Source organism: Hyaena hyaena, unplaced genomic scaffold (assembly GCF_003009895.1).
Source record: "Hyaena hyaena isolate Hyena2069 unplaced genomic scaffold, ASM300989v1 scaffold_18, whole genome shotgun sequence".
Classification (NCBI taxonomy): Eukaryota; Metazoa; Chordata; class Mammalia; order Carnivora; family Hyaenidae; genus Hyaena; species Hyaena hyaena.
The window spans coordinates 552,226-564,468 of record NW_024080649.1 but is presented as its reverse complement, the minus strand read 5'-3'; the positions used below and the strand labels follow the sequence as shown (position 1 = coordinate 564,468).

The window sequence follows — 12,243 nt, the reverse complement described above, 5'->3', positions numbered from 1 at the left end:
CGCAGGACAGAAGATTTGCTGTCTCACACAACGAAGCTGCCCGTCCTTTCACTGTTTGTGCCCACAACCTGGTCGGTCATCGGATGGACACTGGCAGTGACACCTGAACTGAGTGGGTGGCCTTGGAGTGTGCATGTGGGACCCCTGTACAAGCGTATATACAACCACAGGTAGGGTGAGCTGGGGGTGTGTCTGGGGGTGTCGCGAGGAACTTGGTGTGCAAGAGCCCTGTGTGTATAGGTGCCGGTGGGCTTGGCCAGGTCATTGTCCCCAGGAGCAGCTGTGGGCAGCCATACTTTGTATCAACCCTCCTTCCTCTCTCTGGTGAATGTCTGCTGCACATGTGAGGCAGATGTTGTTGATGCCCTGTCCAAGACCATGGAACACACCGTGCCCACATGGACTGGCCCAGTGGCAGGTCGTGCTGACCATGGCGATGGCTTTATCTGCCAGCAGCTGCAACTCCCCTGTCTGAAGACTGTCTCTGGCCAGGGAAGTCCGCTCAGCTGCACAAGGGGGCAGGGCTAATGTTCTCCGAAGGCAGCCTCAAACAATGACCCCTGAGAGTCTGAGAGCCGGTGTGAGAACCCCACCCCCCCTTCCTGTCAGGTGGCTGTGAGGCTCTCCACTTGATGCCCCTCGGAAGGGGACCTGCATGACCACACCCTGAACTGGCTTCCTTCTCTTCCTTGTTTCACGGCCCCCTGTCAATTGGTGCTTCCCGGGTCACTTCCCTCATCAACCCCTTGCACCCTCCTCCTGTCCCAGGGTCTAGTCCTGCCCCCTCCTGGTCCCTCCATCCTGAGAATTGCCACCTCTGATCTCCTAATGAGCCCCAGGCTGAGCCCACTGCCGGGGGTGTGCTCTTTGGCCTCACCCCTCAAGCCCTGGCAGAGAGAGGGGGCTAGTTTCCCTGTAGGAGTGTGCAGGAGGACATTGCCTGTGTCACCGTATGTGGACAGGGTGTGTCATGGGTGGGGGAGGCAGGAAATGCCAAGCCCAACAGTTTCCTGGACCAGGGGTATTCCGTGTGTTGTTGGAACTAGGTGTTGGCGTGGGGTGGTTCAGGTTGGAGTCAGCAGGAGGCTGGACACGATCACCATGAGGGCTGCTACATTCATTCCCAGTGAGAGGGCCCCAGAGCCCAGAGGTGGCACCCAAGGCACACAGGGTGGTGTTTTGGACAAAGGAGTAATTATTTTGTATACAGGGAGAGGGGCTTAGGGCATCCGGCTGTTGTGCCCAGAGAGAGAAACCGAGGAGCAGGAATGACTCCTGAAAATGGACTGCTTGAATGGTTAAACCTCATGGAACATTGCAAGGGTGGCAGACCAGCTCAAAACCCAAATAAGTCCTGTCCCCAACTGCTAATGTCCCTGGTGAGTAGGTTTGGAAGTGAGAGAAGGGAAGTGCTGGCTCCCCAGCGGTGGACCTGTTTGCTTTGAACAGTGGCAGCAGGCAGCCAGCAGGTGGCAGTATGGGCTTGGAGTAGATGCCGAGGAGCTGGGACCTGCGACTGGCGCAGCACCTTTCTTCAGGATTGGACCCCGCTTTCAGGGCATTCCATAGTCTAGGACTATGCTGATGGATGCCACTTGAGTCTGAATGTGAGGGAAGAATGACAGAGGAAGAGAAGCAGCCTCTGTCAGCCAAGGGATCAACCACCAAGGCTGGGGTCTTCTGGAGAGCACAGGAAAGAATCTTTGCAAGGGATAGGAAACAACTCACTTCAGTCCAATTACGAATCCTCCCACCCTGTTTTTCGGAGTTGAAGAAGCCATCAGGGTGCTGAGACTCAACCGCTGTGAAAGGGAAATGTGCAGTCCCTAATGTTCCTGGAGTCAAGTCCAAAACGTATGGTCCGTCTTGGTGACATTTATGCTGGCCAAGTCTGAGAAAGGATGCTGGGTTTCAGTGAGGTTAAGAAAAAAAGGAACTCGTGTAAGGCACCGAGTCCCCAAATATCCGTGTCAATGGGAAAGTGACAACGCTTCCACGGCTACCCATCTTGAGAGAAATAAGATATTTCAGTTTGCTGCTGTTTATGTTTTGTCAGATGGTGTGAGCCCTTCTCCCCCCCCATACCCTCCCCCTGCAGTCCATGCACTCTTTGAGAATGTTATTTCTTGCAACATTTTTATTGATATGATATATTTATTTTGAACACAGAAAAGATACATTGTTGCTTATGTAGCGCTTAATCCAGGAACAAGAAAAGCTGTTTAGCTCCATCCCTCAAACACTGATGAGTACTTAGGGATTTTAATCTTTATTCCCCTCCAGTACTCTCTAGGGTTGCAGAAGCAGGATGCATTTCTTAAAAGAGTCCCATCCCTGGAGTGCATTTAAAGGCTATACAGTACAACAGACAGTTATTTTTTGCCTAGAAAACAGTACACCACAGAGGCGGACAGAACTGCTTGTAAACAAAGTCCCTTTCCTGTGGAGTCGGGCGTGCCAGGATGCCACAGAACCTCTGGACGGATTCCTTTTAGTTCTGCACCAGAAGAAATCCTATTTCTACAGAAAATAAAATTCACGATTGCCATCCTGGATACCCTCCTTCTCAAGAAAGGGATTACTGAAATATCTTAGCCCTTCATTAGAGGAATTGGAATGTGGGTAGGGGGTGGATGGGGGAGGGGGGGCAGGGTGGACTCAAGGCGAAGTTCCACTTCCTGCCGTTGGCAATGCTGGCGGGACATTCCGCAAAGATGTTCGGCTGCCCCCTCTGGCAGGCTGGGTCTTCAGAAATCAGCTCTGTGACTTGCGTGGTCTCTGATGGGATTTGCTGGGATTTGTGGGCCACTCTATGAGCAGGCACGCCTATATATCCCCTTCTGTGGAGCCCCTGGCAGTGAGGCCCAGATGCGACATGCTAGTATTTAGGGGGCCCGCTTCCCCTTTCTTGTGTCTCTGCAAACACCCTGGAGGGCAGGGCCAGAACACATCGGCTCACAGTTCTCAACCAGGAGCTGCCACCCAGGAGGACAGCCCGCACTTGGGTGGTAACAGTCAGCTGGGCACACACACCTAGCAAAGGGCCACTTCTTTGCCTCAGAGCTGCGCCCAGGCCACCCTCCTCTTCTTTGAAGACCCTCAGCCCTGGGCAGTATTTGGACTGACACAGGGAGCACTGTAACCCGCCACCACCATCTCCGCATGCCCACCAAGGACACTGCTTATCACCTGTCGCTTGGGGTGGGGGCCTCCTAAATAACTCCGCCAGCACAACCAGGCTGGGGGCGCTGGGTTAGGGAGGGGGCAAGGTGGGTGGTGAGGACCTCCAGGTTGTGCCTGAGCCCCCAGACCCGTGTCCCTTGCCCCATAAGTGGCAGGGTGGTGATGTTGTGGCTGCCCTGTAATTGAGGGAGAGGTACAGTGTGTAGCTGAACCTCACTGAAGCCTGTCCCACCAGCCAGGAGGACACGCTGCCCTGCGGTGGGTGGGGCAGGCGGCTGACCTGGGATGGTCGAGCAGTTTCTGGAGGCAGAATCAGAATTTGGGCACAGCCTGCCAGGTGAGGGCAGAGGCAAACAGGCCAGGGAGAGGGAAGAGCAAGCTCCAGTCCCTTCTCCACCTGTCTTCTCCCAGCATTGTCTGCAGAGGCATAGTCAATAGGCTGGGGAGGAGACGGGAGGTCACGAAAGCTTCATTTTTAATGAAACCTTAGCAGATGGATATGTGTGGATGTGGAGGGGCTGTGTGTATGCACATGTCTGTACATGTGTGGTGCAAATCTGGGTGTGTGTGTGCACATGGGTGTGTCAGTGTGTATGTGTGTGTACAATTGTGTATATATGTGTGCATGTGGGAGTGCTGTGTGTGCATGTCTGTGTGTACAAATTGTGTGTATATGTGTGCATGTGGGAGTGCTGTGTGTGCATATCTGTGTGTGTGTGTGCATGCCCTTGTGTGTGTGTATGTGTATGTGTGTGTGTGTGTCTGTGTGTGCGCACGCCCTTTGTGGCTCAGCCCGAGGGACCGGGAGGACCTAGCTAGCTGGGTCACTCACAGAATCCTTTCTGGGCCAGAGACCAGGGCCCAGGTTGTGATGGGGGAGCCCTGGGGGCTCCTTGGCCCTGGTTCTGGTCCTGGCAGCGGCAGCAGACCTGATGGGGGGTTGATCCCACACACAGCCTCATAAGGGGGCAGGCTATCCATGGAGACGGTGCGGAGGCCCCCCTGGCCCAGGAGCCTCAGTGCCGGCTGGTGACGACTACTGCCCGCATCGAAGATGCCATCCAGCACGGGGTAGGAGTCGGTCAGCGAGTAGGGTGGTGGTGCATCCGTGGGGATGTACAGCTGGGTGGCACCCGGTCCCATACACTCATCATAACTACAAGAGAAGAGGCTCCCTCAGGGCCCTGCCTGGCCTTGGGGGCCTTAGGGGCAGGTCCGGGTGTCTTTCCCCAAGGGCTGGGAGCCCATCCTCAGCGACAGCTGCCCTGTTGTGGACCAAGTCAGGCCTCTGACATGCCGGCTCTAATGAAACCCTTAACTCCCCCAGGAAAGGCACCCCAGATCTACTGCAGCTGGATTCTGGTCCTGACTCAGACCCAGTGTTTTGAATGAACTTGAGTGAGCAAGTCACTGAACCCTGGGTCTCAGATTGCTCAGAACAACGTGGCCCCTGATGATGGAGCACCTCCTGGTGTAAGTGGGGCTGCTGGGAGCAGCCTCGGGCTGCCTGACCCTCCTGGGTCTCAAGTCACTCCAAAATGGCCTTTCTGGACCCATAGTTGCAGGGCTAAAAAAGCACCCGCTACCCTCCAGGGGGTAAAGGGTGATGAGGGTATGGATGTTTCTGGGACCCGAGGGGTCTCCTGGTAGGGAAGTGATGGAGGCCCTTCCCTTTCCTCTTTTTTCAAATACTAACCTGTGGGTGATCTTCCCGAGGGTGGCAGTGAAAACCCAACCCTCCCCCCAGAGAAGAATCCCCCAGTGGGACTGTCACACCTCATGGCAGTTTGGACACAGTGACCCCTGACCCAGTGGATGTGATTGGGCTTTGGGTGCATACTAAGGAGCTGGGGCCTGGACCCTCCAACCCTGCCCCTTGCCCCCAGTCTGAAGGAGCTGAGCTTTTCTCTTCCTTCTCTGGTATCTTGTGACACCTGTGGAGTCTGTCTCACTGGGACCTGCTTGGCCAGGAGACAGCCACACTCACCGAGAAGGTATTTTCTGCATTTGCACCATCTGGGGGAAGTGTTGTTTCCCATGGGGGGTAGGGATTCACACCAGTGGCCCTCCCTCTCATGCCCTCCTCCCTCATGTGGCCTGCTTACCCTGGGGGAGAATCTGGGTACAGGTCTCGAAGCACTGGGAGATCCACATCCCCATCAGAGCTGAGGTCTAATGGCAGGGGCCAGTCTTCGACAGGGGTGCAGCTGCAGCGAATCCGGTAGCTTGAGCGGCTGTAGGTCCCATCAGACCCTGCAGAGGACAGATAGTCAGCCTGGGCTTCAGGCTGGAACCAGGGAGGTCCCTTGCATGTCTACCTGACAGACATCCTGGAGACTCTCTTCTCCAGCTCACCATCTGGTCCCTCACCAAGCACAGCTGCCTACCATCCTCTCAGATAGCTCCAGAATGTGGCACTGATACTGCGCTAGGCATGGGGTCTCAGAGTGAAAGTGAGGCTCCCAGGTGCTAAGCAGCTTAGCCTGGGGACAGTTCCTTACTGAGCAGCAGTGTGTCATGAGATTTGATAGATGCAGTACTGGTCCTGTGGGAACAGAGACGTGCTGACTCAGCCTGGAGGTCAGGGAGGGCTTCCGGGAGGAGGGACTCCTAAAACCAAGTGTTATCTAGGAGTTAGCCAAGAAAAGATGGACAGGCCAGGCAGAGGGAACATACCAGCTTGAGCCAAGGAAGGAGATTAGAAAGAAGAGTGTGGTGTGAAAAGGAAGCTTTGAAGTATGGAGAAGGGCTGGGGCATGAAAACTGGGGAGTTAGGGAATGAGGGCTGCAGGAGTCTCTGGGGTCAGGCCTCCCTACTCCCTGCACACATCATTCCCTTTAATTATCTAGGAGAAAAGGTGCTTCTATGATTTCTGACGACTCCATATACTGCATTCTCTCCTGTGTGTGTGTGTGTGTGTGTGTGTGTGTGTGTGTGTATCACATATTAGCACATCAAAGGCTCTGAGAAGTCCTGTATTTGAGAAACACATTTGATTGTGCATATGCAACATTTGATGACAGAATCTTCTTTTCTTAGACCTAGTAACACTGCTGAGGAAGTGCTGATAGAGCACAGTCTTCTCATTCTACCAGTGTGGTTCAGAAAGGCTCAGTGATTTGCCAGAGGCCACACAGCAAATTATTGGTAGGGCCAGTGGGTAGCTGGATATCCTGTCTCTTCACTCTGTAAACTCTCCATCGCCCCGTTTCTGACAGTTCTAGTAGAGGCTATGGGACAGTGGGAGCTGCAAAGCCGATTGAGACATGAAGTCTTCAGGCCCACAGTAGGCTTTCAGATGGCTCCTCCCCTCAGAGATCAGGACTCAACATCCGGGGCGGGGCTCATCTGTCTGGGGTGGGGCTCATGACCTTTCTTTGAGGTCAGCAGCACTGTCCATCCCCATTCTACAGACTAAAAAGCTGAGGCTCAGGGTCATGGAGTTGGAATTCATGCACAGTCTGTATAATCATAAAGACTACCCTTTCTTCTCCCCTAATTTTTTTTCCACTCCTGATACCATGGTGAATAGAAAAATCTGGATATGAAACTCTATCTGCAGATATAATTCCAAGGTTATCTATGGACATTGAGAAAGCTCTCAGAAGAGAATATGCCAAACACATTAACAGTGGCTCTGTCTTGATGACAGGATCGTGACCCTTATTTTCTTCTTTAGATTTCATGTATCTTAAAGATTTTCCACGGTGAACACATATTACTTTTCTACTAGGGAAAAGGTATCCAATAACACATGCTATAAAAAGGAGCAAAAATGAGATTTGTTTCCCTTTAGGCACCAGCTGAAGGGTGAGAGTTTCTGGAAGAACTTGGGGAAGAAAACTAGGGAAAGAAGAAACCATGAAACAGGGTGAAGACAGAAGTGGAGCCTAGGCCTTGGGGCTCCAGTGCCGGGGAGGGCCCCATCCACCATGCAGGGGGTTGTGGCTGTCCAAACCTTGGAAAGCTGAGGCTGTTCCCTGGACCCAAGTGGGGGTGGCTCTGGTAGGTAGGCCTGAGAGCTGATGAAGCCAGACCACACTGCCATTCACCTCTCCTTGGCTGCTTTTCTTGGGCATCCTGGGGGCTGAGCAGCGTAGGGCGACTGAGACTGCCCTGAGGCCCTCACCTAGCTCAGACCCCAAACCCTGAGATGACCCAGCTCACTCCAGACAGAGCTCCTGAGGAACAGTTGGAAAGGCTCCCCTGACCCCTCATATGAACTCCCCAAATTACTTTCTTATCCCCTCTTCTTCCCCAACTTCCATGTCAGCACAGACCCAGATGGTCCAGGCCTCTGGAAGCCCCCCATACCCAACCCCCTCGTGGAAAGTGACACACCCCCATCCCCTTCTTTACCAAAAGTAAGAAATGTGTGGATGATTTAGTCCAAACCCCAGGTTCACATCCCTTGACAAGCCTGGGAGTGGTGAGCAGGAATTTGCATCCATGGCACCTGCTGTGCTCTCTCCTCGTGACCACACTCACCCTCACAACCTTGAGCGACACTGTGGCCGCCTCCTGCTCTCAGATGTAGAAACTGAGAGGTGGGGCCGCTTGCTCTAAATCCCAGCAAGTGAGAGGATGAGAGGAGAGCAGATCTGTCTCCTAAAACTCGAGACCTTTCCATCTTATGGAAATAGAATTTCATTCATTCATTCATTCATTCATTCATTCATTCATTCATTCATTCATTCTGTCATTTATTGACTCCTCTTTCTATGCCCGGCCAGACTGCAGGGGGGCTGTGTGGACAGGGGGAGGAGGGACAGCTTTGTCCTGAGGGCAATGGGGAGTCACTGAGGGGTGTTGAGTGGAGGATGGAAGTGTCCACAGTTCAGGGTCCTGTGGACCCACCTGTCATATCGATGACTCACCTGTGGTGCACAGTAGTTAAACCCCTTCCCCGAGGGTGTACAGTGGGATGTGGAAGCTGAAGGCTGTTTTGGAACCCTGGGCCTGAGGGGCCTGTGAGGCCTCAAGGAGAGATACCTGGGGGTGCCTGGCCGAGGTGGTGCCGGAAGCTGGCAGGTGGCTGAGATGGAGCAGGGAGTGGGTGTAGAGAGAGGGCCCGGGGCCAACGGTTGGGACCTCGATATTCTTCTCCTCAGAGAATGGGAATCTACAAAAAAGTCTGAGAAGGCACAGGAGCAAGACCAAGAGAGCCTTGATCACTAGCACCAGGGGAAGGGGCTGTCTGTAGGAAAGATGGGTCCCCGCTGCCAATAGGTGGGTGCTCGTGGGTGCTCTGCTAATTTGTTCTCCCCACAGCTGTGCAGCACAGAGTGCTTCCTTCTCCTCCCTGACATCTTTCCAAGGCTCCTGGCCGCCCCTGTGCTCCCTCCAGAAGGCCGGAGGAAGCTGTGGGGGGCATCAGTGCCTCTGGGCTCCCCACTGGGGCCCCAGGGAGGTGCCAAAGCAGGAGCTGAGAACAGCAGTGGGGCAGGGAGGCGGGTACCCATGGTGACAGGGACGCAAGCCTGCTGCTGCCTGTTGGCACACAGCACACGGCCGCAGAGGCCTGACCCCAGGCTTGGCCTGGCTCTGACCTGCTGTCAACCCACCTACTCCAGAGATCCTGTGACCCCCAGGGCCATTTGTCTCCTCAAGGCCAAGGTCGACCTCTCAAACTTTAGCTTGGGATCTCCCGTGGGCTACCCAGGCCTGGTACTTGGAGGCTGTTCAACAAGTTGCTTTGGTTTCCCAGTCTTTCAAATGGGCTAATGCAGCTCTTGCTGTGAAGGGGAAATGAGGTGGCTCGTACCCTTGCCCATGGAGCATGTTCTCTGGGTCAGATCACGCAGGGCTGTGGGCCCGGCTGGGTGAGAGCTACACCAGGCCCTGTTCTTCCTGATGTCACACAGCCCTGCTTTCCCTGTCATTCCATGACAGGCGCACTGGTGGAAGTGTGGGTAAGTCAAGGAAGTGCAGGGAAGGGCGATTCTACCCTGCCTGGAAGGGGTGAGGGGGCCAGAGCAGCAACCAAAGGGAAATGGTATTTGAGTTGGGTCTGTAGGGACAAGCAGGCTTTTGTCAGTTGGGGAAGTACAGGGAATGGCGTTCTGGGCCTGAGAAGGGCCTGTGCAAAGGAGTGGAGGTGGGAAGGAGCACCAAAGTGCTTGGGGATGAGCTGGAGGAAGGGAAGGCAGGAGTGGGGCCACGGGAGGCAGGCAGGGTGGCCGTCCTAGGCCTGACCGGCAGCGTAGCGGGAGGCTGCGAGTGAGAGCAGGGCTCCTTGTTGGGGAGCGCTGGCAGCTCCTGGGGAGCTCCAGGCAGGAGCCCTGCCTTCCGCAAGGGTCAGGCTGGTCTGGGCAATGCTCCCGGCTTGTCTTCCTGAGGAGTCCTTAGTTTCTGGGGACTGGGCTGGCCAAACTTTCAATATCTGCCTTATTAGTGCTGACTTTTCTGTTTAGTCTCCATTGTTGGGCAGTGAGGGTGAACCACTGACCCACTGCACGTTTCTCTCACTGCGGCCTTCCCTGCCATGGTGACGTCTCTCTGTGTCTTGTCCAGAGGCCCAGCTTCCTGCTCTTGTACTTCTCCTGACGGCATAGCCAGAGGAGCAACATCCAGGTCTGTAGGGCCCCCAGGTCTTGAGTGTGTGTGCCACACAGTGCCCTGAGCTCAGGTGCGGCCCCTGCTGGCGGTGTGCCCACACCAGCAACCTCCCTCAGAGGCGTGAGCACCGGCCCCTCCGAGCCAGCGCTGCACAGTGATTATCCTGCAGGACTCCAGATCGGGCCACCTGGGCTCAAATCTGGGGTCCACCTGGCTGGGTAACCCTAGGTAGATTACTTGGCCACCCTGCTTTGGTCTGAATGTTTCTGTCTACCTACCCGCCCCCCCCCCCCCCTTCATATATTGAATCTGAACTCTCAAGGTACTGCTATTCAGAGGTGGGGCCTTTGGGAGATGATTAGGTCATTAGGGTGGAGCCCTCATAGTTGGGATTGGTGCCCTTATAAGATATGAGACCCCAGAGAGCTAGCTTGTCCCTTCTACCATGTGAGGACACAGGGAGAAGGCTCGTCTATGAGCCAGAAGCCGGGCCCTCACAAGATACCAAATCTGCAGGTGCCTGGATCTTGGGAGTCCCCAGCCTCCAGAACTGAGAAATAAATTTCTCTTGTTTACAAGCCTTCCCGTTTATGGTGTTTTTATTACAATAGCCTGAACACCTCAACTTCCTTATCTGTGAATTGGGAAGGTAATAAACAGCAGCTACCTCCAGGACTGTTGTGAGAATTAAATGAGATTCTGTGTGAGAAGGGCCAGGCATGCAGTGAGTGCCCACCTCCTGCTTCTTACCTGCTTCAGCACACAAACTGTGGGTATCCTTAATTGATAAATGGTGGCACCTTCCTCAATCAGTTAACTGTGTGGAAAGGGAGAGGAAGTGGCCCAAAGCTTCTGGTTAATCAGGGCATTTTGGGAGGGGGCTGTGGATTTCAGGCCTCCCAAGGTCCAGGCTGATGAGATCCCATCCAACCTGTTTTTTAATTTTTCCTTTCCTTCTTTCTCTCAAGCTCTGCCTGTCCTGTAGGACGGAAGGCTCTCAGGCCCTGACATGGCTCTGGAGCCTCCATATGGCTTACCCTATAGTGTGATGGTGGCCTTTGGGGATATACAACCCCAAACTATAGGCAGAGGTCCCATCAGGCCTCAGGGCAGGCTCTTTCCTGCCATTGACAACTGTCTAAGAATTGAATGGATTGAGTTCCTTCCTGCTGCTTTTAGATAAGTGGCCCCTTCCAAGTGTAAGGCAGAGTCAGCTGGCTGTAATGTGTAAAAGTTCAGGCCTTCTGGCCAGATGGATACTTCTTGGACTGGTTGGCTGAAGAATTAGCAACCAAATCTGTGTAAGGGTGATTCCCCTAATTGGGAAACTCTCAGACCAGTTCTGTTCGCGCTTTGTAGGCTCTCTGGGGATAGATTCATTTGCTCATCATTCATGCCGTCTTTCATATATCCACTTATTCATATACCCATCCAACCCTCGCACTATCCACCGCTCTACCTTCCTATCTACCCATCTTCCACCCATCCACACCCATTGCATCTATCCATGCAGTCACACATCCCGTCCAGTCCACACCTGTGTCCACCCCACTTCCAGCCATTTATCTATCTCTTCATTCGTCCACCTTTCATCCATCCATCTAGCCATCATCCCCCCATCCCACCCACTCATCCATCTTTCCATCCAGCCTGTGGTCCATCCACTCACTCATCCTGCCCAGTCCCTCCACCAATCCATGTCCTCACCCCCTACTGATCTTTCCTGTCATCCTGCTCACCCATCCATCTCCTCATCCGTCTCTCCATCCAGGCACCAACTGGACCAGCTGGCAGTACAGCCTGGACCAACTGTGGCCAAGGCTGGGGAGTAGTCTCACATCCTCCCTTTGACCTTCAGCCTCACCCCTGGTAGACTACTGGACTTCTCAGGCCTCCAAGAGCATTGTGGTGCGTGCCTCTGGTCTCTTCCTGACCACCTCCAGGATGCCTTCCCAACCACCCTGCCCACCCCTACCATGACAGGGCTACCACCTCCCCCATGGGTTGTCACAGCTGGGTGGGACGCCGGGCCCAGGGTGGACAGCAGCTCACCGTAGCCTTGCTCATACTCTCGGTGGCGGCGGCGGCGGTGGTGATGGTGGTGGTGATGGTGGCGGCGGTGGCGCTGGCGCTGGCGCTGGAGCCGGGCCTGCCGGTCCCTGCGGATGCTGCCAATGATGATGGTAATGCAGGAGAGGATGATGACCACACCTATGACTGCACTTGCCACCAGTACAGGAGACACGAGCAGGTGGCTGTGCTCCGAACTTTCTGAGAACGTTGGATAGAAATAGCTGGTACGGTTGTAGCGAGCTATTGGGAACAAAAAGAGAGGGCACTGAACTAAGGCACAGAACTTGCCACACTTCCTTCTCTATACCTGCTGCCCTGTGAGTTATTTGTCCCTAAATAAATGGAGGATCGTCTGGGGTGAGCCCCAGGGACTGTATCCTAGCTGCTCTCGTGCCAGGGAGGAGGAGAGCAGCACTGTGCCCTTCTAG

General features: G+C 54.4%; 1 protein-coding gene and 1 long non-coding RNA gene across 4 annotated transcripts in view; one reads left to right on the top strand and one right to left on the bottom strand.

Annotated features, from left to right (window-relative positions):
* The window catches only part of LOC120223918, a 30,856-nt gene continuing 18,613 nt past the window's right edge, over positions 1–12,243 (top strand). For all 3 annotated transcript variants that reach the window (XR_005526408.1, XR_005526407.1, XR_005526405.1), the window contains exons 1-2: positions 1–170; positions 11,514–11,650. This is a non-coding gene — a long non-coding RNA (uncharacterized LOC120223918). The remainder of the gene's footprint in view (positions 171–11,513; positions 11,651–12,243) is intronic.
* Positions 3,891–12,243, bottom strand: part of BEAN1 (brain expressed associated with NEDD4 1) — a 34,600-nt gene continuing 26,247 nt past the window's right edge. The window contains exons 3-5 of the mRNA XM_039222116.1: positions 11,795–12,055; positions 5,289–5,436; positions 3,891–4,339 (exon numbers count right to left, since the gene is read on the bottom strand). Of these exons, the coding sequence (XP_039078047.1) occupies positions 4,012–4,339; positions 5,289–5,436; positions 11,795–12,055 (737 nt within the window). The 3' untranslated portion in view covers positions 3,891–4,011. The remainder of the gene's footprint in view (positions 4,340–5,288; positions 5,437–11,794; positions 12,056–12,243) is intronic.